Source organism: Podarcis cretensis (assembly GCF_951804945.1).
Source record: "Podarcis cretensis genome assembly, chromosome: 2".
Classification (NCBI taxonomy): domain Eukaryota; kingdom Metazoa; phylum Chordata; class Lepidosauria; order Squamata; family Lacertidae; genus Podarcis; species Podarcis cretensis.
The window spans coordinates 73,922,122-73,949,261 of record NC_137171.1 but is presented as its reverse complement, the minus strand read 5'-3'; the positions used below and the strand labels follow the sequence as shown (position 1 = coordinate 73,949,261).

The 27,140-nt window shown below is 42.8% G+C and overlaps 1 protein-coding gene and 2 long non-coding RNA genes across 3 annotated transcripts; 1 reads left to right on the top strand and 2 right to left on the bottom strand.

Annotated features, from left to right (window-relative positions):
- Positions 1 to 305: 305 nt before the first annotated feature.
- CISH (cytokine inducible SH2 containing protein) lies at positions 306 to 12,628 on the top strand. Its single transcript, XM_079964294.1, has 3 exons — positions 306 to 1,178; positions 7,553 to 7,779; positions 9,892 to 12,628. The coding sequence occupies exons 1-3, from the start codon at positions 1,132 to 1,134 to the stop codon at positions 10,386 to 10,388; spliced, it is 771 nt and encodes a 256-aa protein (XP_079820420.1). The 5' UTR covers positions 306 to 1,131; the 3' UTR covers positions 10,389 to 12,628.
- Positions 12,629 to 13,671: 1,043 nt separating this feature from the next.
- LOC307209337 lies at positions 13,672 to 20,976 on the bottom strand. The gene is made up of 2 exons (XR_013835550.1): positions 20,908 to 20,976; positions 13,672 to 13,990 (listed from the first exon to the last, which is right to left on the bottom strand). It is a non-coding gene; the product is annotated as an uncharacterized lncRNA (long non-coding RNA).
- An 886-nt stretch (positions 20,977 to 21,862) lies between these two features.
- On the bottom strand, positions 21,863 to 22,723 carry LOC307209432. The gene is made up of 2 exons (XR_013835583.1): positions 22,652 to 22,723; positions 21,863 to 22,490 (listed from the first exon to the last, which is right to left on the bottom strand). It is a non-coding gene; the product is annotated as an uncharacterized lncRNA (long non-coding RNA).
- Between the last annotated feature and the right edge of the window lie 4,417 nt (positions 22,724 to 27,140).

Genomic DNA, 27,140 nt, shown 5'->3' with positions numbered 1-27,140 from the left:
GGAGCCTCAAGAAAGAAGCGGCGGGCGCTTGGCCCCTCTTGCCAAATGGCTACTAGCAACGCCCGCCAGGCTTCCCGCTGCTGCTCCCCGCCTCCACCGCCCTTCCTTTTCTGCCTCCGCGTTGGCGTGCGGGTTTCTCCGCGTGTCTACTGGGCTCGGATCATTGCAGCACCCGACGTCATCCGCCCCTGATTGGCAGGGCTCCGAGGCCCGGCCCTGCCCTCCTTCGCTCTGATTGGCAGAAGGACGCGGTCCGGCCCCGCTTTCCTGGAAAGTTCTTGGAAATCTATCAAAGGTATTTCCTTGAACGTAGAGAGCGGCGGCAGCCAATGCTGGATAAGCCTGAAAACAACCAGCAACTTTTTCAGCCGGATCCCTTGAAAAACCCTCTCCCTTTCCGGCTGGGGGATATTTTGGTGATCTGTTGGGGGGATTATTTTAATTCCAGGAGAGCAAGCCTGACAGCAAGGTCTCTGCTACGGACGCATCTATTTATATATTTCTCTCTTTTTTCTTGTTAATGTCGGCACAGTGATGTGAATACAATACAATTCCAGGAATCCACCACTTCCTGGAATAGATTAAAAGGGAGCAAACAAAAGATTACTTAGTAGTGGCTTCCCCCCTCCCAGAGCTTCAAGATTACTTCAAGAGGCAGCGTCGAGGCGAGCTGCAACTCTCTCTGCTCACTTCTTCCACGCGTTTAAGACAAGAGAGAGATTTATTTATTGAGACGTATTTATTGATTTTTCTTTCCAGTTGTTGCTGGTGATTTTATACGCCACCGGGAAGGAGATTTCTTTCCTTCTCTCATATTCTTTTCTTTTCCCCGTGTAATTTTTTTTTTTAAAAATTCACCTCTGCAAGAATTCAGTGGAAAACTGCTAAGGTTACGTACCTTTTCTTACTCGTAACTTGCTGAGCAAAGACTTTCTGGATACCTCAAACTGTCTGCTTTTCAGCGAGTGATCTCCAAGGTGCTTTTGAGAAGGCTTCTGGGTCTTCATCCAGCCTTCTTTTTCCGAGTCACTTACTGGCCGATTGTGGTACCTCCTGTTTGGGAACAAAGACCGACCATAAAGAAGAAACCCAAAAGAGGGAGAGCTTTTCCCCCAGTTCCCCGAAGACTTGATGCTCTTTCCTTGGTCCTGGAGTGACATGATCCTCTGTGTTCAAGGGTAAGATCCCTCAAAGACTTTGCAATTTTCTTATCCCACTTTAAAAAGTACTGAAAAGGTATTGTGGAACAAGTCCTCAAACCCCCTTTTCTTTAAATAAGGGATTTCAATTCAAATCAGTGTGTGTGTTTAAGTTACTTTATTTCAGTTGAAGGTCACCCTTTGTGCAGGTTCCCATTTTTAAAAAGGTAAACATGCAGCACATCAAGTTAACAAAATTCAATACGCTTTTAAAAGAAGTGGAAGGAAGAGAGTTGCTGTTTCTATTGTGCGTGTTTGATTAAAGATGAACAGTGCAATCTTGTACATGTCCACTCAGAAAAAAAAGTCCCACTGAGTTCAGTAGGCCTGACTTCTAGATAAGTGGGCATGCAATTGCAGCAAAAAGGCTTTATAATCTTACTTAAACTGAGGAGCAGTGTGTGGGGATCAACTGGAAGAGAATTCCAAACATACAGAAAATACTCTTGAGTTGGTACAGAACAGTTTGTTGTGAGTAGTGAAGGGCTACTGTTTTAACCATCTTCAGATAATTAAAAAAAAAAAAAACCAACACCACTGCAAAAATATACATAGATTGCTGTAACTGATAATAGCTTATCTACCCAAGACTCACTCTGTGTGTGTGTGTGTGTGTGTGTGTGTGTGTGATGTATACATGGCACGCTGGTCACGCAACTATCTACATGTTACTGCATTTGTGAAACTTAAGGACAGCACAATATTTCAGTTTGACTAGATGTATCCCACTGTTCTTACTATCACACCAAAGAGTCCCAACTAGAATTCATACTCGTGCTGCCAGACTAACATTTACAGTTACTTCAGATATCAAGGGGTGGTACCTGTACACTAAGACTGCATGTTGTCTGACATTCCACACTCAAGCAATGTAAAATACTTACCTAGTTATATAGTCATTAAGAGCTATGCCATTTAAAACTATTCCAAAAGAGAATCTAGAAGTTTTTGCCCCTTTCCACTCTGGCAGAGGTGGGGGTTTCCACCTCCTCTATTGCTTCTATGTATTGCTGGCTAGACACAACAACAATTTTCCAGTTTCTTTGTTTTCATTGCTAATACTTTCTGTTCGTGTGACGAGTCTCAAAACACATCTGCTCTAATTTAGTCTTTGTCCTCATTCACACCATACATTTAAAGCACTACAAGACCACTTCAGTCATGGCTTCCCCCAAATAATTCTGGGAGTTGTAGTTTGTTAAGGGTGCTCCTCCCCCCCCCAAAAAAAAACCAATCCCCTGAGTGATTTTACAATCAATCCCTCTTCACAGGGAACTATGGGATGGGATGGGAATAGGGGTCTCCTAACAACTCCCAGAATTCTTTGGAGGAAGCCATGACTGTTTAAAGCGGTATCATATTGCTTTAAGTGTAAAGCATTTAAAATGCAACACATTTTAAAATTGCTATAATGGTGTGAATCGTTCCTCTTCCTCTGTTGGTTTACAGTTCATTTGCTTCCTGTGCTGGTTTTAACCTGGGGCTGTCTAGAATTTTGTGCAGGTTAGAAGCCACTTGTCTCCTGCTCACTTAAGCAGAATTCCCAAGGGAGAATAGAAAAGCACTCAATAAAGCACAGGGCTGGAGAATTTCCTGAATCTTCTTATCTTGCCATTTAACTTTGGTTTGCTGGGGAAGTAAGCAACTCCAGAACTTTGAGCTTTAGTTTTGGGGCTGCTAATTTATTTTTTATTCCCCAGAACTAATAATTCTTTGGAGAAGGTTTGCAACCTTTCTTTAAAACTGTGGAATGCCTTTCACATTTTCCTAAGTAGCTCAGCTTGAGAAGTATACTGGTTGTTGTGTTAATTTCTGATTAAACCATTGTTGCTATTTTGATAGGTTTACCATTCCTTAATTTAGAACTAGCTAATAAACCACATGGCTCATATCTCTTTAATCCTAGAAAGACTGACATTACTCCAAAGGGCCCAGGTGATAGACATGAGGTTTGTCCTCAGAACAAACCTCCAAAGTACATAGATCCATTGGGCTTCATGGATATAAGTAGAGATGTGAACCAGTCCAGAATGATCAACTACAGCACACTGGTTCTCAGTCTGTGTCCTTCCTCTGAGCAATCACACTTTGATGATGTAGATGCTTTTCTGATACTCCCTAAAAGAGATACCTCTTTTTGCAGGAAGGGTACAATTTCATTTTTATTATTGTCCTGTCTGCCCTATGTTTATGCCCAGTCTGCTTCAGTTTATGTTCCTCTCAGATCATATTTAGAAAGCTACTACCTCATTTGGCATGAACATTTTTATCTTCTTATCTTCTTGCACACCTACTCAAAGATATTCCCCGGCTTACTACTCACACCAGCCTTTCTCGTATTCCCAGTTGCACTGGCAGAGGAAGGCGGGTGCAGTGCACACCAGGTGTCAGCTGTGAGGGCGGATGACATCGCTGTACCACCACCACCCCCATGCTCATCATGCGGGCGGCAGGCCATTAGGGATGCTGCTGTGGTGGCAGCTCTCACACGTCTTCATCATTCCTTCTTTGCTGCAAATCCCTTTCTGTCACACCCTGGAGCCCTTCACTTGGTTGAAGCACAAAATTTCACTCTTGTCTCCCTTTCATACCCTAGTTAAGCAGCCAGGATGCATGAACTGCAAGGACTGTTTCTCTAAGGAGACCGAATGCAGGGAAAGACCTAGCAAAAAATGGTATTAACATCACAGAGCACAGCATCACTCCCCCTGCTGCAAAAACAAAACAAAACAAGGGGCAGACTAGAATGCTTTTAAAACGTTATTTTAAAGAAGGGACATGTGTTGCAAACTCCAGGAATAAGATTTAAAGGACTGGGATAAGGTTATTTATTTCTACAAACAATAGAGGTTTGGGTTCAGTTACAGAGGAGACCGTTTCCACCATGCCAGGCCCTTTGCCCTCTCTGCCTGGTATTTGTAATCCCAGCAAGCAGACCTATGGTTCAGAGAAGCCCATGCCAAGTATCCAGTTCAGAAAATAAGATGGGTTACAGGGCCTCATGCCCTCTTCTCCTTTTGGCCAAGAAACTCTGAGGCCTTTAGAGCCTGCCAGCTGGAGTGGCTGTTTTGTTAGCTACTATTTGGGGTTGGTGCGTAAGGCAAGCTCATTGTCCGTTTTCTCATACGAGTGGTAAACATCCATCTCTAGGAGGGTGAGAGGAAAGGACGACGACGTTACATCTTGTGCAAGAAAGATGAAACCACGCAACAAAAGCAGAAGCTGATATTATTAGGATTTCCCTCCACCCTTACTATCAGAAGCATATATATGTCAGCTTAATAGGAACTGATTTGGCCATTCTGTTCCTATAATATATGGGACAGGGTTTCCTAAGAATCTCTGGATTTTGTTTTGTTTTTTAATCTTTTAAATTATTTATTATTTACATGTGAGCCATTAAAATATATGTAGCTCTACTGAGTTTCATAAGCAATGCAAAGCAATGCAGAAACAAAACCCAGACTGAGAGCTTACAGTCTAAAGTAGGCAAGGAAGAAGACAGAGACAAGGACTGCAAGGTATTTATGGGCAGAGATGCTTAAACTTGATTCCAGTTGGGAATGAGAATTAAAGGTTATGCCGAAGATTTAAATATTTAGATTGCTACGCATGCATCAGAATTCCCAGGACTGCTCAACATTTTCCTCATGAACCAGATATTTCTGAAAACAGAAGGGCACTTTCATTTGTGAGCATGAACCCTCCCACCTCATTATCTCTAATTCTGTGGGACCCCACATCTTCCCTCCCACAGAAAAGTATTAAGAACAAAGCAGATTCAGGTAATTGTGACATTCAATGACATTTCTCTCTTCCCCGTATGGGTGGAAGCAAAAATGAAGGCATCACAACAGAGAAAAGATCAGTCCAAAGTGTACAATATTCCTTATTACAGGTACCGTAATCTTTATGGACTGCCCTTTATAGTAACATTCAGGTCCAGTGATGGACCTGAACCAACTGAATTTGGAACTGAGAACTCCTGTAATGAAGCCTTGCTGGTAATTACAGCTACTTCCTGCCTTTTCACTTTGTTAGTCATTTACTACCATGCAAATTACTGATACGTTCAGATTTGCCGGTTGCTATCACACCCACTTTGGAGAGTAAAGTGGTTACACAAGGTACAAAGAAACTAAGAGCCCGGGCCAACATGCGTAGGTGCCTTTGAAAGGCGGCATTAGAAAAGCTATGGAGTGGAACAGAATTGAGAAACTGAGCTGGCAAATGGTTCTTGGCCATGGTTTGCCTGAGAAGGACTTTGTCTCATGGTTATGGAGGAAAGGTGTGGCTCACTTCAAAACTTTAGCACTGTGAATTTCTAGCAATGTCTAAATTTAGCACACAAATCATATTTGTAACTGTACTGCCTGCCGCCTTGCAGTGGGTGTGTTCCAGATAAGGTTTTTGTGTTTTCGTGCATTTCCCCTTTTGGGGAGGTGCAAAAGCTTGCAGCTCAGAAAACAATTGCTTAGAAGAAGATGATGATGATCTCGGCATTCACATCCCTTGTGGGTGATACATGCACTTTTCTCTGTGCTTTTTTTGTTGACTCATCTTTAGACTTCCATATTCAACTGGGTTAATTGAAGGGAGCCAAGCAGCAAGACCACCAGGCTATGTGGAGAGGGAAAATACCGGTAACAACCAGCAGAATACAGTGGTACCTCGGGTTACATACGCTTCAGGTTACAGACTCCGCTAAGGCAGAAATAGTACCTCGGGTTAAGAACTTTGCTTCAGGATGAGAACAGAAATTGTGTGGCGGCAGCAGGAAGCCCCATTAGCTAAAGTGGTGCTTCAGGTTAAGAACAGTTTCAGGTTAAGAACGGACCTCTGGAACGAATTAAGTACTTAACCCGAGCTACCAGTGTACCAATGGGATAGGATGGATATGTAACCTTATCCCTTGTTTTCATCAAGGTGTCGTTGACACTGCATGCAATGTCTGCCATGCGTTGGGGTGGGTTTTTTTTAACCAAAGAAGTGGCAGGCTGTACAACCAAAGCAGAAAGGCCTTTTGCAAATGGGACTCACACACTTTGACTTTGCTGCCTGTGTGCCTCACCAGCACAGCTGGATTTAGGGCAATGCAGGCCATTGCCCTGCACAAGAATGCCAGGCAAAATCATTCTTCTTTAACCAGGCCTTTGGCCAATGCCCCTTTAAAATGTGTTGTGGAAGCGGCGGGGTGTGTGTGTGTTATTGGGTTGTCTTTGTTTTTGTTTTTATTACCCATTTCCTGGTTTTAATATTGTAAATTTATGCCCTGAGATCTATGGGTATAGGGCAGTATACTACTACTAGTACTACTACTACTACTAATAATACACAGAGTGAAAGAGGGGGGGGGGCAATTTTGTCCTCACTCAGGGCGCCATATTACCAGAGTCCATCCTTGTTGCCAGTTCCACAGGTTTTTAGACAAGTTCACTTGGGGCTAATGAGCTTCCAGTTTGTATTTCCTGATGGGTGCAGTCTTGGTGGGTAGCTGGAAAAGAGTGGTGGGACATGGAACTGGCAGAGGAGGAGGAGAGGAGCCAGACAATAAGTGTAGCAAGAACAGATCCGACTGTAGGCTGCCTGTAAGCGTATATGCTATTCTTTGACTCTTCAGCTCTTAGAGACGTTGTGTAAGACGCATGTACACCCAAAATCGCTTCAACACTTTCCCCTGCGTATGTGTTGGTAATTATTATTCAGGCACAGTAATGTTTGAGATGCAGTAGAAAATAGAGCACTATATTTGAAAAGCATAAGAGTGAATTTTAAAACTTATTCCAAATTTCTCTTTTAGTGCATTTGATTTTTAATGGGATATAGTCAGGGAATCAAGTGAAGTTCTGTATGCATCTACTCAGAAGTAAGTGGATTCATTGAGACTTGTTCCCAGCTAAATGTTTATGGGTTGCAATCAAAGAGAAAGAAAAAGACTGGGTCTGTAGGACCGAAAAGCCACAGGCATGGAAAGAGTATTTGAGGCTGCAATCCTATATACAGTAATCTGGGAGCAGTTCCACCAAACTCAATAGGACTCTTTCTGAATAGACATGCATAGGATTGTGCTGTCAGTTATCTTCTGTCTGGGGACAAGCCTGCACGACCCCATTTATGTTTACTGAAAAGCATATCCCACTCACTTCAGTGGGTCTTAGTCCTTTGTGTGCTTATTATCACAGTTAAGTGGTGTGCATTTCTTCCCTTTCTTCTTCCTCTGTTTATCTGCTTGTGCAGTGTAAGAGGCTGTCACATAGTGGGTTAGTACAGTAGGAAGCAATGCATTGATGCAACCTGGTTGCCAGGCAAGGTTAAAAAACCCCAAAACTAATTCTCAATGCCCTTCCTTTCAGATCCCATCCTTTGCTGGCAGAGGAGAAGATCAGAAGCCTATCGCTTGGGGGCCTTGCAGCGAATCTGTCAGAGCAAGTCATGCAGCCTCTGTCAGTCACACCTTTCCAAGAAGAGCCTGCTCCACCCTTTGTGGCGCCCACACCGGACAACAGCCCGCCTCAAGCACGAGACCCAGAAGAGGATCTGCTATGCATTGCCAAAACATTTTCATATCTGCGGGAATCTGGTAAGAGCCCTCAGAGACTTGGTAGTGGAGCGTGCCATGTGTGCTAGAGGTGCAAATAACAAGGAAGTGGAAGCATTCATGCGGTTGATGGGCAACAATGACTGTTGAAAGCTGCTTGCAGTGGAGATATGGATGACACACCATTGGGTGGCAATGGCGACAGTTCAGAAGGGCATTATGGGCCTTGAGAACTGGTTGGCTTTTCATTAGATCTCAGTGCAGCCAGGCAAATGTCGCCATGTTCTTCTGAAAAGCTGGCTTGGGGAGACTGGACCTGCAGCACTACACCATGAATCCCTGCTTAGCTCATTGGGACTTACCATGTGGGCTAGTGGATAGAGGGTCCAGCTTGGGAAAATGGGATCTGGATTCAAATCCATATTCAGCCACAAGGCTGCCTTAGACTGTCAGCCTGGATAAGTGGGGAAATCCCATAGAAGCCACCGTGAACGTACTGCAGTGTGCAGTAGTAAACAAATACATCTCCTTTCCCTGTATTACTTTCCGTTATGATTGTAGATTAGGTTTTCTAAACTTGGGTCTCCAGCTGGTTTTGGACTACAATTCCCATCATCCCTGACCACTGGCCCTGCTACCTAGGGATGATGGGAGTTGTTGCCCAAAAGCAGCTGAAAACCCAAGTTTGGGAAACCCTGTTGTAGATCCTGCACTGAGCAGGGGGTTGGAATAGAGGACCTCCAGTTCCCTTCCAACCCTATTATTCTTTTTTTTTTTATAAATATTTTATTAAATTTTCAAAATACATAATACAAGATCCCTACACCAAAAAACCAAAACAAATACACCAAGAAACCATATAGAAAGAAAGAAATAAAAAATAAAAAAATAAAGAAGAAAAAAGAGAAAAATATAACCAACCATTCAATATAACTTTTCTTATATAACTAACTGGACTTCCTCGCATCTCCTTACCCTGCATTATTTATAATCAGAATGTCAGCAAATTATTACCTTATTTCATACCTTATTTTGTACTTTCCAAATATTATACTTCTAAATTTAAAATGATTTTTATCAATTGCTCATACCTTAAAATTAAACAAAATATTGCCTTAAATTTTGACCTTTTCTTACTTATAACTTAATTTTCTATTTTACAAAGCCTATTTGCTGGAGCTGGTATTTTCTAAATCGTGCAAATACTTAACATTCATACAACTTATAATATTTTTGTAGATAATCCTTAAACTTCTTCCAGTCCTCTTCCATTGTTTCTTCTCCCAAGTCTCGGATTCTGCCAGTCATTTCAGCCAGTTCCATATAGTCTATCAATTGCGTCTGCCACTCTTCCAGTGTGGGCAAGTCTTGTGTCTTCCAGTACTTTGCAATGAGTATTCTTGCTGCTGTTGTCGCATACATAAAGAAGCTTCTGTCCTTCTTTAACACTTTCTGGCCGACAATGCCCAAGAGGAAGGCCTCCGGTTTCTTAACAAAGGTATATTTAAATACCTTTTTTAGTTCATTATAGATCATTTCCCAGAAGGCTTTCACTTTAGGGCATGTCCACCAGAGGTGAAAGAATGTCCCCTCAGCCTCTCTACATTTCCAACATTTATTATCAGACAGGTGATATATTTTTGCAAGCTTGACTGGGGTCATGTACCACCTATATATCATTTTCATAATATTCTCCTTCAAAGCATTACATGCCGTGAATTTTATTCCGGTGGTCCATAACCTTTCCCAGTCCTCAAACATAATGTTATACCCAATATCCTGAGCCCATTTTATCATGGCTGATTTAACAGTCTCATCCTGTGTATTCCATTTAAGCAGCAAGTTATACATTCTCGACAATACCTTAGTCTTTGGTTCCAACAGTTCTGTCTCTAATTTCGACTTCTCCACCTGGAATCCTATCTTTTTATCCAATTTAAAAACCTCTTGGATTTGGGCGTAATGTAACCAATCTTGCACCTTATTCTTTAATTTCTCCAAGCTCTGCAACCTCCATTTGTCTCCAATTTTTTCTATTAATTCCCAATATTTCGGCCAGCCGGCCTCCATATTGAGTCTCTCCAACCCTATTATTCTTTGACTAGTTTGTACTTTTTCTTCTATGTGTTTCTTATCTTTCTGCCTCTCTTCTAGGCTGGTACTGGGGCTCTATCACAGCCAGCGAAGCCAAGCAGCAGCTCCAGAAGATGCCCGAGGGGACTTTCCTGGTACGGGACAGCACTCACCCCAGCTACTTGTTCACCCTCTCAGTCAAGACCAACCGAGGCCCCACCAACGTGCGCATCGAATATGCCGACAGCAAGTTCCGGCTAGACTCAAACTGCCTCTCCAAGCCTCGCATTCTGACCTTCCCGGATGTGGTCAGCCTGATCCAGCATTACGTTCTTTCCTGCACCGTGGAGAGCAAAACGGACGCACCTTACCCGCCTCCCATGCCTTTGCCTCCTATGCAGAAGGAGGTCTCGGCCGTGCACCTGAAACTCATCCAGCCTCTCAAGCGCAGGGACAGCCCTCCTAGCCTCCAGCACTTCTGCAGGCTACGGATCAACCGGTCGACTGCCGAGACAGACCAGTTGCCTCTACCAAAGAGAATGAATGACTATTTGAAACAGTACCCTTTCCAGCTTTGAGGGCACTGCTGGTTTGCCTCAAGACAGACTATAGAAGCAATTTTTTAAAAAAACAAAAAACTATATACATAAAATAAAAATTAAAAACCTGATGGGACAGTGATGGGGCTTTTTCCCACTGACATGGTGTGGTATTATTTTAAGTGGGCACAGTAAGTTAACGGCCAGCAGAAGAGATGGCGTCCATTATACCCTTCCTGTATTTTCTCCCCAGCTATCCTAATTCCATTCCTGTGCCAAGGAGGAGGTGCTGGAATTGTGGCCATTCCAGTGCCCAAAACCTCAGAGCTTCTCTTTATTTTCTGACTTTGTCTTTGAGGAAAACACACTTGGCATGTGCACACTACTTGAATTTCAGAGTCACCATCACACCAGGAATGTCGAAACATTGTTACTGTCGTTATTTATATCCATGGTAGCTTTTATTCTTTTTCACTACTACTAAGTATAATATAGATTACTACTACTACTATTATTATTACTACGTTTGCTTCTTTTTCAAACAAACCTGTAGCTATCCATAGTAACCCTTGGGGGACTTTGAATATCGACCAGTTAAGTTGTCTTGCTGTAGCCTTCTCCTTAATCTATGATAGTGCATTCGTACCTAGATGCCATTGGAAGCCCATGAAAGGTTGACCCTAGTCAGCTGTCAACATCTAGACTTCAGGTCCCATCATCGTAGCACACAGAATCCTTCCTTCCCTCCCAAACAAGCCTATTGGGCTCGGACAATTGAGTGTATTTTTGACTCTATCTTCCCCTCTTGAAGAGGACACACCCATTCTGAAGTAGCCAATTATATACTAATGATTTGCTTTTTTAAAAAATAACACAGTGAAGGCTCCTGAGTACCCTCTGCATGGAGCTGAAGCATTTGTCTTGGTGGGATGATCCCATCTTCAGTACTCAGACATAGCAAACTTCTATACATATATTTATATATTTATTCCTTCCTTCCTTCCTTCGGGGGAAGGAGCCCAGCAGAAAACAGGGTACCTTTCTTCCACCATCCCAATAACACCGACAACCAGTTGGTTCTTAAGTTTTTATGTCACTGCTTTGTTTAGCACCATGTGGCTTCAGAAAGAGCTGGATTCTGTTGTTATTCACTACCTCATTGGCTAGGGGTAGCTTGACTTGTAGGTTGAAGCGGATAGTTGCCTTTTGAATAACATAATGAAATCAAAAAATTTAAAACTTTAATGTACCTTATTTATTTTTTGCTTCCCTAAAGTTTGCCTGTGGACACTTAATCCACTTTTATTTTGATCCTTGTATATGGGGAAGGGAGAGGGAGAAAGAAGCAATCAAGTGTTACCCCAGCTTCCATCTGGGGTACCATATCCAGGCAACTCTAGCACACTTTGTATTTCTTAAGGAGCTGGTGGTACCCAAGACCCCAGAATTTGTTGTGCCTGGGCCAAGATAACAAGCTTGGCATTCATTCTGCCTTCCTCAGCCTTGTGACCTGATCACTGGGGGCAGAGGATTTGTACATTCAAACTAGAATGGTTGGTCTGCCATTATATATCTAAATCCTCAGGACAATGATGGATACACTTTCCCCATAAGCCTAGAGCTGAGCTGGAGATGAGAGATTTCTGCTATGTCAAGAGACTGAGATTCAGGTAGGGCTAAGGCCCCTTTGCATCAGAGATGGGGAACCTGGAGCCTTCCATGTATTGTTGAACCACAGTTCCCATAATCCTTGACTGTCGGGCCATTTCTGATGGGGCTGGTAACCAACAACACATTGGAGAGCCACAATTTCCCTATCCCCACCTTAAAACAGGCTTGACCAACCAAAAGCTTTCCAAAGGATTTTGGACTACATCCACCGTCAGTGAACAGCCATGCTGGCTGGGGCTGATGTATGCTGTGGTCCAAAATGGCTGAAGGGCACCATGTGGACAAGTTCTACAGAGTAATTTGAAAGATATGTCAAACCTTCTGCTCTCATTGCCAATCCAACATGACCTGGGATATTTAGCTAATGTCTGTTTCTTTTTGTGTCCCCCTAACCCCTCTGCCTGGATTTCTTTTGTATTTCTGGTTTTATTTTGGATACTTTGATGACTGACAGAGAATGTGTGCCTGTGTGATGTCTGGTTTGTTGCTCACTGAGCTCTCCCCTGTTCACTGTGACAGACTGAGCAAGGGCAAATGAATGAGAACAGAGAATATATTTAAAAACAACAACAAAATACAATAAATGATATTTTTAAATATAAACAAAACACTGCAATGTTTTCTTTCTTCAGTGTAGCCTGTTGCAGAAGCCTTTTAAGCATGTTTCACTTTGCTCTACTAAAAGTATTGTAGTTACTTCAGGAAACTCACCTGCTAATATTGCAGTCCTAAATCCTGGCACCAGTGTGTCAGTTTTGGCAGTGCCCTCATATTGCTACAGTACAGGGATGGGGAACCAGTGACTGTCTAGGCTTGGCTGGACTGCAACTCCCATAATCCCTGACCATTGGCCATGCAGGCTGAGGCTGATGGGAGCTGGAGGGCCACAGGTTCCTCATCTCTGCTGTGTAATTGCCTATTGTGACATTGCAAGGTATTAGTCAAGGTGCCATAATGATTATAGTATAAACCTAAGGTCACTTTTCATTTAAGAAGGTTTTGCATCTGTCGTGTACAGGTTGGAAGCAGAGGAATGGTGGAACCAGCTGGGGAACCATCAAGGGAAGAAGGCTCAGAACCCAGGGAGTGGTGGTGGGATGACAGGGGTCAGAGGGAGAAGATGGAGAAGGCTGGGAAGAGGAGCTGAAGAAGTAACAGGTGGGAGAGGCTGTGGCATAGAGAAGTCAAGAATCAAAGGCAGAAGCTGAAGCAGGTGTGTGGGAGGAGGGAGGCCAAGAGGCAGAAATGAATCAAGCTGGTGAAGAGTCACGAGTCTTGCCCCCTCCTGCTGCAACAAGCTCCCCTCCCACATTGTCTCCCAGAACGAGAAGAGGCATGAAAAGGAGAGAGGAGAAGTTAGCTATATGAAGGCACAGTCTCTGATTGCTTGGGGAAAGCACTAAGAAGGCAGGGACTTTCAGTCTCGGCAACTGATTTTCATGCAGGAAGACCACCAGAAACGAACTGCTTTGCTCATTAGGCCCAACAATCAAGTCTGTAGAGATCATGTTTTTGCTAATAAAAAGTTAATTCCATCTTTGAACGGTGTGAATACTGGCCTGCACACTCCTGTGACAGCATCCCTACATCTACATATTTAGATCCTCTGCATGTTTAGAAGCTGAGGACAATTGACAACAGTCTCAGGCTCTTTGATGCAAAGAGATCTTATTTCTTTGGTGTTCCAATGGCACAGGGAGATCCAGTGCCTTAGTTAAATGGTGTAGCATTTACACATTTTCAGGGGCACTCTTGAGTCATATCAAAGGAAGTCATCTTGTTAGCACAAGATGTACAAGCCTGTACAATGTGACTTCCTCTCCCTGTTCTTTTGCCTGAGAGACATTACTGTAACATCCAGGGGCTGCTGGAATCCTCATAGGGTGGGATTAGATGACAGACCCTCTGTCTCAGCACTGGTGGACTGGAGACCATGCATTGCCTGATGGTGGATCCTGCACAAGTAGATCCTGCTAACATGAAAAGCCACATCATCATAATAGCACAATTTCTTACAACAATACAACAGGACAACCCCCAAGAGTTTTATTACATCTTTACATTATTATAGTAGGTCTTCAGAGCTAAAGCAGCCTGTCTGGTCCTGCCTCCCTAGCTGATCTCCTATAGAAATATACCCCACATACCTTTGTGGGCAAACATCCAGGGGCCACATGCCACTTGATGGGTGTGGGTGGAGCCACAGGCAAAATAGATGGAGCAATAGATGTGATTCTTGCATTTGTGCAGTAGGCTATGCAGCAAACAGCCATGCAAAACCCAGACACACACCCACACCCAACTTCCAATCAGACAAGCAAGAGGGATAATCATAGTTCAAGGGTACATTCCAGTCAGACAAAAGCAATCAATGAGGGCATAGAGAAGGCTAGTGTGACAGCGGAATGATCCCAGGAGTGTCCCAGAAGCTAACTAAAGATGACTGGAGAGTCACATTTTACCTCTAGGCCAGGTGCAGGTGGTTCTTCCTGCTTAAGTATAGAACCTTACATATGTCCCTAGTGAAATTCATTCTGTTAGTTTTGCCCCAGTTTTCCATTCTGTTAGGGTCATCTTGGACCCCAATTCTACTTTCTGCAGCACTAGCTACCCCTCCCAATTTGGTGTTATCTGCAAATTTGATGAACATCCCCTCAATTCCTTAATCCAAGTTATTTATAAAGACATTGAACAACAATGGGCACAGGACAGTATCCCGCAGCAGTGGCGGAGGAAGGGGGGCAGTGGGGGCAGTCCACCCCGGATGTCCTCCCTGAGGGGGGGTGACATCGCCATGCCTCCCCCCTGGGACGCTTGCCTCGGGCTGAACCTCCCTGTGACGCTTGCCATGGGTGGTGCCCCCATGGGTGGCTAGCCCCGCCCTTGGGTGCACAGCATGTGCGCCGCTCCAGGTGTCGGAGTAGCTAGCTCCACCTCTGTCCTGCAGCACCCTACTTGTCACTTTTCCCCAGGATGACGAGGAACCATTAATGTCAGTCAACAAGCTGACCTAACTAACCCACATTTTATCAGCTTCTTTGCAAGAATATCATAGGGGACTTTGTCAAAAGCGTTTCTGAAATCAAGATACACTATGTCCACAGCATCCCCATGATCCACCAAGCTTGTAACTCTATCAAAAAAGGAAATGAATTTTGTCTGGCAGGACTTGCTTTTGAGAAACCCATCCTGGGTCTTAGTAATCACAGCATCCTTTTCTAGGTGCTCACAGATTGTTTAATTATTTGTCCAAGGACCTTTCCTGGCATTGATGTCAAGCTCCCCAGTCGGTAGTAAACTGGTTCTTCTTCCCCACCCTATTTAAAAATAGGGACATTTGCCTGTCTTTAGTCTGCAGGGGCCTCACCTGTTTTCCAAGAATTTTCAATGACTGTAGACAGAGGCTCATATGGGTGAAGCTCATAAATGCGGGTATCAGGACCACACCTTGCTGTATGCACAGTTTTTACTCCCTGCCTTTTAGCCTTGGCCATGTTCCATTGCTCTCCTTTGAAGGCAAAGGAGTGGGGAGAGACTGAAGTGTGCCAGTTGGCTACTAGTAAAGGAAGAAACTCCCTCAACAGCAATTTCTGGCTTAGAAGTCAGTGTGCTCATCATACTTTTTCATATGGTGAATAGAAATCCAGAGACAGTATGCTGGCTTAAAGCCACAAGAGCCCTAGAAGGTTTGGCCAATATTATACTCCACACCAGAGGGGCCATGTTTGTGAGGGTGCTGAAGCGTTGATGGTAAGGTGAGTCAGGGAAAAGCACACTGGGTCCAGGAGACCTGGCTTTGAATTCTAGCTAAGACAAAGACCTGAAGCCTACATGTGACCTTGGACCAGCCTCAGTCTTGCAGACTAACTTATTTCATGGGGTTGTAGTAAGGATAAAATGGGATAATCCTATGCAGGCCACTGCCCTGAGCTCCTTGGAAGAAGAGAGGAATCCATGTAATAAACAGATGCCATACTCTATTGGCTTCCAACATTTCACCAGGAAAAGCAAAGGCATTCTTGTGTGCACATAATACAAAGTCTCATTTACCTGGGAGTAAATCCCATTAGACTCAGTTGTGCTGTAAACATCCACACCAAAATAAGAATGATTCCAACTGACAATAGAACTTGACATTGCATCATTTCCCTCCAGCCTTTTCAATAAACATTAATAACAAACAGGGTGGTGCAGATTCTTACTCTTCAGCTGAAGGGCCTCATTAATTTTAATTTTCAAAGAAGTGCTATTAGGACCACAGCTTTAGCCACAATATGAATGTGGCCCTAGGGAAAACTGTATTGTGTTACATTGGTATAAATTTGGAGTAATTCAGAACAAAATTTGGGATCAAAACATGTAACCCACTCAGCTGCCCCACTTCTAAACATGTTGCTGCAATGTAGCAGAAACTGCAAAAAAGAAGCTTTGTTCTAATTACAGTATAGGCCCCTATTTTTCTAGATGCCAAGGGCTTCACATGAACACATTGCCTTGCTTGCTGTCACAATAAGTTGTAGAGGTCAGGGATGTATCTCTCTCGCTGACTCCAACTTATTTTATCTTTAATGACCATTTCCCATCTCTGCATTTGGTAAGTTCTTCCAAAGCAGGGATGCTCTGGATCAAAGAACACCAATTTTCAGTAGAGACTGAATTCATTTGTACAGCTAAGTTATAAATCCCTGCAAACAGAGGTGTGAATGGCTATGCAAGCAGGCCTTTAATTATACCAGCATGAGATTCCCTGCTACAATATGCCTTTCACTGCGATAAGCCATTCATGTGATGTTTGCACAATGAAGCACACAAATTAGATTAGAGCAGCAGATTTTGCACAAGCAGTATATTGAATAAAGATTATAGGCATGTGGGGAGTGCATACAAAGCACAACTCAGGTTAGTTCATTGGGGGAGGAAGTAGGGGTAGAGGGGAGGCAGAGGTCATTGGGGGTGGTAGATGCAGCCCGACTGTCACTGTGCAATGTGTCTGAGTGGAGTCAGTTGATTTTCCTGCCAAATGTTAAAGGAGACTCACACCACTTTTCTTCACCTGATCAGAAACCTCTTGTACATGAACTCTAGAGGCTCATAGCGTGAGGTGACTGCTAAATATAACACAGAAATAAATAGTAAAAGAAATTGGCAGGCCCAATACAGATAACCAGTCTACTGCAAAGCAATTACTTGCACTCTGCAGCAAACCACTACTAGGGAATTGCCTCTTTTATCAGGCCTGAGCCACATCTGTCCATGTGCTCATCCACCACTACCACCAAATTCTAAAGTGTCTAAAACTATTAGGGCTCGCCCACACTTCTTCTTTTCCCTAGAAAGCACAGGTCTGAGTGGTTTTGCGTTTGCCTTGCCGCTTCCCCTTGGGAAATCCACTCTTTAGTGCTAAATCGGAGCAAACATCAATCCAGAGAAAACCCTACTGACGTTTGCTCCAATTCAGCGGTAAAGAGCAGGTTTTCCCAGAGGAAAGTGGCAGGGCAGGTGGAGCGCTTTAAAAAGTAATGATTCCCTGCCCTTAGGTTTACACTCTAAAATCAGCAAAAACCAGTGCCAGCAGAATGAGGCCATCTCAGCATCAGCATCAGCTGCATGTGGCCTGCCCTGCAGCCTAGTCAGCTGCCTTCAGGTGTGCAAGAGAATGCTGCTGTCCTGTCTCCAGTACTGAAGAAAGACCAGTTGGCTCCTGAACATAGAACTGGGGGTGGGACACACGTCAACTTATCCTTTGCCTCAGGCAGCAAAGTGTATTGAGCCATTCCTGAACAATGCAATAAACTAAGAGGATTAAGAGACTAGGCGGGAGGGATGAGGAAACATGAGCTTATAGAAGACAATGCAGTGCAGAATACACAGGTGTTTTGTTTTTTGTTGAAATGTTGAAAAGAAGAAAGAGAGGAGGAAAGATGATAGATACCCTACTAAGTTCATATGCGCAGTGTCAAGGCTGGAGTCAGATGCAGGTCAGAAATCCTTACTGTGCAGTTCAGCCACCAACACACCAAGAAATCAAAAGGTTAACTCATCCTTATTTTGGTCTCATCTAGATTACATGCGGGTGGCGCTGTGGGTAAAACCTCAGCGCCTAGGGCTTGCCGATCGCATGGTCGGCGGTTCGAATCCCCGCAGCAGGGTGAGCTCCCGTCTTTCGGTCCCAGCTCCTGCCCACCTAGCAGTTTGAAAGCACCCCTAAGTGCAAGTAGATAAATAGGTACCGCTTTATAGCGGGAAGGTAAACGGCGTTTCCGTGTGCTGCGCTGGTGCCGGCTCGCCAGAGCAGCTTCGTCACGCTAGCCACGTGACTCGGAAGTGTCTCCGGACAGCGCTGGCCCCCGGCCTCTTAAGTGATATGGGCGCACAACCCTAGAGTCGGACAGGACTGGCCCGTACGGGCAGGGGTACCTTTACCTTTAGATTACATGCAACTCACATCCTTTCTTCCCTCTGGGACATTCAACACTCAGCTGACTAGTTACCACTTGCCATCAAAAGAAAGGATTGGCTTTTTTATAAGTGGCTTAGAGGTTTCATTACAATAGATTCATCACACCCACTTGCACAGTTCGGGATTAATTTCCGGGTTTATCTGACCTGCTGGGTAAGGAATGCCATGTGGTGTTTATGTTACTGGTGGAAAACTTGCTGGAGAGTATCATGTGTTGGTTGACACTGACAGGGTAACCCTATGCATATTCTCTCAGAAGCAAGTCCCAACTAGTTTGAGAGGGTGAAGTGGACATTGAATTGGGCTGTGAAAGCCATTTCCCAATCCCCCACAGTTCTTGAGCCTTGTGGAGGAGGAGTGCATAACTACATAGGAAGAGGCTGCTGGATCAGGCCAATAGCCCATTTAGTCCAGCTTCTTGTTCTCACAGTGGCCAACCTGTGTGAAGACAAATGTGATTATAAAACTGAAAAAAATAGATCAAATGATTATTCAACACAATTTTCTAAAATGTACACTGCTGGCCACAAATAACTTGGAGAAAATACAAAGTGTTAAGCCAAAACAAAACAGTCAGTGGTGAGTTGACTGACAGGAGTGCTCTGGACTTGCTCTTCCTCCTTCACTATTTTGGTCTTATTGTTCCTCGATCACTTGCTCTGGCTCAGATGGGCAAGCAAACAACGACTGTGGTGAGGTGGAGGAAGGGAAGCAGCTGCAACTGCTGGCTTGCTTATTGGTTCTGGCAAGCGAGAAGGTGGCACAGCTGTGATGAGGCCAAGGAGCAGGAACATCTGCCAGCAATGGCAGTGGGAAGGTAGGCTCCCTGCAGGAGGAAGGGCCTATGGAGAATGTCTTGCCCAAGGGCCCCTCAAGACCTGGAGCTGGCACTGGCTTTTTTCCAACAGCAATTAAATTCCTCCCAGAGCTCCTTATTGCTGCATTCAGTTTAACCCGTTTTTCCAGACCACCTTGCAATTCTTGCTGCTTGCCTTAATTAAACTGAGATCCTTGTGGCAAAGACTCTAAAAGCAACAGAAAGTACTATTAAGTCATTCCTTGACTTAAGGAGATTATGTGGTTTCACCCAGGAGGTTTTCGTATTTGGTCCATTAATTTGTCACGGCTTCAGGCTTAGACCGAAGGTAATGTCTGCAGATGGTACGTTCCCCAACACCCGTCTCCATCTGACACAGAGGTCCTCCTGACTCTGAGGCTTCTGGGCCATCGCAAGAAGTTCAAGCTCACCCCCGTTCCCACCTGCTGCGGCAGATGTCGAAATATATCGATAATTATTTCAGCTGAGCACTGTTGCCAGAAAGCAAGCTATCCATTTTTTGCTCCGAAATACAAAATGTCTGTTAGCTTTCAGTACAAAATGGAAGGAAAGCGGTCTTTAAGGAAGAGACCTGTTGTGGCTGGGTAGCCTGCATCTGGTGTGGTGGGTGGGCCTCAGTCATAGTCCCACAAATTTACAGCGAAGATGGGAACAAGTCCAGCTGTGATCCGAAGCTTTAGTTAGTTCATTGTTCCAGAACCAGTGGCAATACCATGGTGGGGCAGCTGCGGACAGCCCACTGACACTTGAACAAGGCCCCTTGCCTGGTCCCGAATTTACCAAATGGCTGCAGTGGTTTGGTAATTCACTATAAAACAACCTTTTGATATCACCACAATGTTCCAGAAGGATGCGGCACCAGGGTGTTAGGGGAGGGGGCATGAAAAGAGTGGGTTGCTGGCAGACGAAGCTGATGGACTATATGGAACTGGCTGAGATGACTGGCAGAATCCGAGACCAAGGAGAAGAGTCGGTGGAAGAAGAGTGGAAGAAATTTAAAGTTTATCTTCAGAAATATTGTAAAATCAAGGAATGTTAGAAAGATGTTGGGGAAAAACACTATGTGGTTTTAGCAGAAAGGATATAAAGGATTAAGATCATACTGCAGATCATACTGATGCAAGTGCTTCTGCAGACACTTACTGCAGATGTCGGTGTTTCAGGAGTTGGGACCTGCAGGATTTCACTTGGGGGTTGAAATTGCACCTGGAACTGGCTTTGAATTGGACTATCAATTAAAACTTGACGTTCTCCCTTCAGCTTTAAATGCACTGCACCCACAGTTATTTTGCACAACTAAGGAAGAACCAAACTACATGGCTACTCTGTCAAATGTGATCTATGACAGCAGCTCCTCAGTCATTAAAGGACTTTACTATACGAATGATAACCAATGAAAAATAAGCAAGTAAGGGGGAGAGAGGGAGAGAAATGCTCAGTTTCCCGCATTTGGTTCTTGTGTCAGAATTTTTCACCTCATTGTAGTTTTATTTGGTAATAATTTCTAAAGCATTTACACTGAGGTGGTTTGGGGGAGGGAATAGGAGTGGCTGGCATGGTGGTACAGAGCTGCCCTACAAACCACTTACCTGAAAGGTGAAGAGGTGCAGTGGGCAGGTGGAAAGATCAAGGCTGGGCATGGACACCTGTTTCAGCCTGAAGGCAACATTTAACACTATCAGCAATATTTATACAGATCTTCTTATGCCGCTTATGGCTTTTCATTCTTATCTAACAACAGCCCAGTTCTCAAGGAGCCCTGTGGGTGCAAACCTGATTGCACTGAATTTCGTGCTCCTCCAGGTGGCCGTTTTCATCCCAATTTGCTTGCTCAAAACAGGGAGTTTATATGACAACAAGCATTCTTCCTAATTTGCTTGCAGGATATTGCCAGTGCTATTTTTCCAGAGAAAGAGGTGCTGGATCTTACCATGAATGTCTCCCTCGTTCTCTAATGATGGCAATGGCACCCACTTGAGAGGTGCAGGTTCCAGCTGAAAAAAAGGCCCTGCATCTTCCCATTAATTGTTTGTTCGCTGCATTTTCAATGCATTTCCCCATCACTTTCCTAACTGCAAGACTTGTGTTTCTTTTTCCAAAAGCAGATTTCCTGTGCTAGGGCAACAAAGCACTTTAATCCATTTTGAATGCACCAACTTCAGTTTCCCAATATGTGCTTGAATCCCTTCTGCCGAATATGGACAGTCTGGAGGCATCCTCAGTCATCTGAGGATAGTTTGCACAACAATCCTTCTAGCAGTCATGAGAGAACCTGCTGCTATTGAACTCCTTTGTTAATCTTGGAAACTTTTGCAATCTAGAGAAACTTCAAGACACCTCCAATCAGCATAAGTCTATAATCTGTTTATCTATACAGTATTTTGTTTCATTGTTCCATGGTTGCTTGTTGTCCTGATTGGTAGGTCATGATTGTGACACAGTTTACAAAGTTTCAGCCTTCTTTAGCCCCTTTCTGCAGGCACATCTGGGGAACACAATGTGAAATGCCATGTCACACATTAAATTTTCTTTTTTTAAAAAAATAATATTTTTTATTAAATTTTCCATTTAACAGTCCAATCATATCACATTAGTTATTCCAAATTATACCAATACATATCATTAAGTCCAAATATTTTGCCAAATTTTAAATTTTTGTTGGGTCCAATCCAGTAAGGGTCCAATCATCTCATATTTCTGCTGCTTTTGGTGTTCACAAGTCCCATCTTCCGATCTTCTTGTTGTTATCGTTTTTCTTTTTAATAACCTCTGAGTTATTTCCACAGGCGAGTTAAAGCAAGCATTATTATGTTTCTGTGTGAACTTTGTAAGGCTCTCCCTTTCTTTTCTTTTCAAAGCTGGTAAGTCTTTTGTTTGCAGTAAATCATCACACACTGATCCAAAAGTCCTGCTCGGGCGGCAGGCGCCATTTTTGTCAGTTCCGATGAAATAAATTCTAAGCGTCTGCTCATTAATTTTCCCAGACCAGTTGCACCATAAATCAGTCTTTCCAGGGGAGATTTTGCCAAATCAAACTTACAATCCAAACATCAAAGCAGTGGCTCACCTCCCCCTTTGACGGTTAATCTCGCAATATAGTCTGTCTCATAATGGCGGATCCCGATTAAGAACTGCGTCACAGGAGAGCCTTTCATTTTTCTTTCCAGATCTTCTGAAAAACAAAGCCTTTAGTTATTATTTTTATTTCCACACAGTTTATTTTCTAATCTCACTTGCTATCAGTCATGTGACGGTTCTTCTAGGGGAGGGGTTGTTAGGTAATATCGTAAAGAGAAGAAGCTTCCCACCCCTTTCCGTTCCGTTTCAACATACTAACATAGTTGTTATTCTTTGATGTTATCTTCTGTGCAGTCCATTCCATCATTCTTAACTTCTCAATGGCAGGCTCAATTAGCAGCTGATAAACCTTTTTTTCGCTCGAAGCATGTGCAATTACTTTTATATCGAATATTTTATCTTAAGTAATGCAACTAGCGTCGCTCTCAGAAGCAGCGTCCGGGAGATCCAAAGCTCACTCAAGGGCTTTCCGTCCAGTGCCCTCACCCCCTCCTTCTTTCGTTTTTTTTTTAAATATATTTATTAAAGTTTTTGAACAACAAATAGGATTACAAAGTAAAAATAAAAATACAAAATACAAAAGTACAAAAGTACAAAAAAGACAAAAGATTACAAAAAACAAATTAAAGAGAAAAAAACAACACAAAATTAAAAACAAGTCTATCTTTTCATTGCTTATGCTTCATTTACTTAATTTCTTGACCCCCTCTCACCTCCCTTTTCTATATTCCAATTCAGATAATTTGTTCAGCAAATCCTTTCCCTCTTTGTTTTAATCTTAATCCAATATCTTAACACATTGTAACTTTATATTTTCATCTATTATCAATCTATTTTTGCACATTGATTCTAACCTTATTGCTAAAACCACTTCGTTTCATTCCAACATCATTTTAACTTTCATTAATTTTATAATATTTCTGCAAATAGTCTTTAAATTTTTTCCAGTCTTCTTCCACCAACTCTTCTCCCAGGTCTCGGATTCTGCCGGTCATTTCCGCCAATTCCATGTAGTCCATTACTTTCATCTGCCATTCTTCCAGGGTGGGTAGATCTTGTGTCTTCCAATGCTTTGCGATAAGTATTCTTGATGCTGTTGTGGCGTACATAAAGAAAGTTCTATCCTTTTTTGGCACCAATTGGCCGACCATGCCCAGGAGAAAGACCTCTGGTTTCTTCAGGAAGGTATACTTAAATACCTTTTTCATTTCATTATATATCATTTCCCAGAAAGCCTTAATCCTTGGGCACGTCCACCAAAGGTGAAAGAATGTACCTTCATTTTCCTTACATTTCCAACACTTATTGTCAGGCAAATGATATATTTTTGCAAGCTTGACTGGTGTCATGTACCACCTGTATATCATTTTCATAATATTCTCTCTTAAGGCATTACATGCTGTAAATTTCATACCTGTTGTCCATAACTGTTCCCAGTCAGCCAACATAATGTTATGTCCAACATCTTGTGCCCATTTAATCATAGCAGATTTAACCGTTTCATCTTGAGTATTCCATTTCAACAGCAAGTTATACATTCTTGACAAATTCTTAGTTTTAGGTTCTAATAATTCTGTTTCCAGTTTTGATTTTTCCACCTGGAAGTCAATTTTCTTATCCAATTTATAAACCTCCATTATTTGGTAATAATGAAGCCAATCTCGCACTTTGTTTTTTAATTTTCCAAAACTCTGCAGTTTTAATCTATCTCCCTCTTGTTCCAAAATCTCCCAATATTTCGGCCATTTGGCCTCCATATTGAGCTTTTTCAGAGCCTTTGCTTCCATTGGTGATAACCACCTTGGGGTTTTACTTTCAAGTAAGTCTTTATACCTTATCCAGACATTAAACAATGCTCTTCTAACAATATGATTTTTAAATGCTTTGTGTGCTTTAACCTTGTCATACCACAAATATGCATGCCACCCAAAAACGTTATTAAAACCTTCTAAGTCCAAAATGTCTGTATTTTCAAGGAGCAGCCATTCTTTCAACCAGCAGAATGCTGCTGATTCGTAATAAAGTTTAAGGTCTGGCAGGGCAAATCCACCTCTTTCCTTTACATCAGTTAATATTTTAAATTTTATTCTGGGCTTCTTGCCCTGCCAGACAAATCTAGAAATATCTCTTTGCCACTTCTTGAAACAGTCCATCTTGTCCAAAATTTGCAATGATTGAAACAAAAATAACATTCTTGGCAATACATTCATCTTTATAACAGCAATTCGGCCTAACAAGGAAAGCTTCAAATTTGACCATATTTCCAGATCCTTTTTCACTTCTAACCAACATTTCTCATAGTTATCTTTAAATAGATTTAAATTCTTAGCTGTCATGTTGACCCCCAGGTATTTTACTTTCTTTACCAGTGTTAAACCTGTCTCTTTCTGAAATCTCTCTTTCTCAATCGATGTTAAATTTTTCTCAAGAACCTTAGTTTTTGACTTATTCAATTTGAATCCTGCCAGTTGACCAAATTCTTGAATCAGTTCCAGTACTCTTTTAGTACTAGATTCTGGTTCCTGTGGGACACAGGTGGCGCTGTGGGTTAAAGCCTCAGCGCCTAGGACTTGCCGATTGAAAGGTCGGCGGTTCGAATCCCTGCGGCGGGGTGCGCTCCTGCTGCTCGGTCCCAGCGCCTGCCAACCTAGCAGTTTGAAAGCACCTCCGGGTGCAAGTAGATAAATAGGGACCGCTTACCAGCGGGAAGGTAAACGGCGTTTCCGTGTGCGGCTCTGGCTCGCCAGAGCAGCGATGTCACGCTGGCCACGTGACCCGGAAGTGTCTCCGGACAGCGCTGGCCCCTGGCCTCTTAAGTGAGATGGGCGCACAACCCCAGAGTCTGTCAAGACTGGCCCGTACGGGCAGGGGTACCTTTACCTTTACCTCTGGTTCCTGTAATGTCAGTACTAAATCATCCTGCAAAAGCTTTCAATTTATACCGTTTAGCTCCGACCTGTACCCCTTTAATCAGATGGTCCTTTCTAATCATAATTAGCAAAACCTCCAGGACCGAGATAAAAAGTAATGTGGAAATTGGGCAGCCTTGTTGTGTTCCTTTCTCTATCTTAAATTCCTCTGTCACCACATTGTTGACTATTAATTTAGCCTTTTGTTCTGAATAAATTGCACCTATACCGTTTTCAAAACCTTGACCAACCCCCATTCCCTGAAGATTTTTCTTCATGAAGTTCCAAGAAATATTGTCGAAGGCTTTCTCCGCGTCTACAAAGATTAAAACTGCTTTAGTATTAATGTTCACTTGCAGCTTCTCCAAAATATTGATTATATTCCTCATGTTATCAGACAAGTGTCTACACGGGAGAAAGCCAGCTTGGTCTTTATGTATTTCCTCCACTAATACTTTTTTAAATCTTTTTGCCAGGATGTCTGCAAAAATTTTGTAATCCACGTTAAGCAGGGAAATGGGGCGGTAATTTTTAAGTTGGGTCTTTTCCGTCTCAGATTTCGGTATAAGTGTAATAAAAGCCTCCTTCCACGACTCTGGCGCTTTTCCCCCCTCCAAAATTTCATTACAAACCTCCTTTAGTGCGTGAATTATCCAATCTTTCAATGAGCTATAATATTTTGAGGTTAACCCATCCGGCCCTGGAGATTTGCCCAACTGCATGATCTGGATGGCACCTTCTACCTCTTGTTCTGTTATTTTGTAGTTCAGCAACAACTTATTTTCTTGAGAATTTTTTTGTAATCCATTTGTTTTTAGGAATTGGTCTATATCAGTCTCTTTCTGTGGCCCTTGTGTATACAACTGTTTGAAGTATCTCTGGAAGCATTTCCTAATTTCCCCTGGATTCTGTACGTTCTTTCCTTCCACTTCCAAATTAATAATGGTATTAAGTTTTTGTCTTTTTTTCATCTGCCAAGCTAACAATTTCCCATATTTGTTAGCAGATTCAAATGTCCTTTGTCTCATCTGTTTTATTTTCCATTCTATATCCTGGTTTATCATTTTCATATATTGAACTTGATGTAGCTTTATTTCTCTCAGAATCTCTTGTAACTTTGGTTTCACTCTCAGTTTCTTCTCACCTTCTCTTATTTTCTCTAAAAAAAATTTCTTTTTTCTCATTTTGGGTTCTCTTCTTTATTACATTCTGTTGAATTAGAAACCCCCTCATAACCGCTTTGCTTGCATCCCAGATTACTCTTTTTTCAATAGTAGTGTTCATATTTATCTCAAAGTAGTCTCTCAAGGTTTTTTGGGCCTTCTTAATAACCTCTACATCTCTAAATAAGGTGTCATTCATCCTCCATCTGAAGGAGCCAGTTGGTGTTAATTTCATGTCCATTCTCACGGCATTATGGTCAGAGCAAGTTTTGGGACATATTTCCACTTTTCGAATTTTAGGAGCCAGTCCTCTAGTTATCCAAATTTGGTCAATTCTTGTCCATGTCATTTTGGCTTCAGAAAAGAAGGTTCCCTCTCTGCCCAGGGGATTCTTTGTTCTCCAAGTATCTATCAAGTCCATATTGTCAATCATCTCGAAAAAAGTTTTTGGTAGTCTGCCATCCTTGGTAACTACCTGTCGTTGTGACTTGTCCATATGTGTGGATACCACTCCATTCATATCTCCCATCATTATGATGTTATAGTCCATATAGTCCAGCAATGTCTCATGCTACTTCTTAAAAAATTCAGATTTCCCCTCATTTGGCGCATAAACTCCTACTATCAGAAATTTCTCTCCTTGTGTTTGAATTTCGATTGCCACAAATCTTC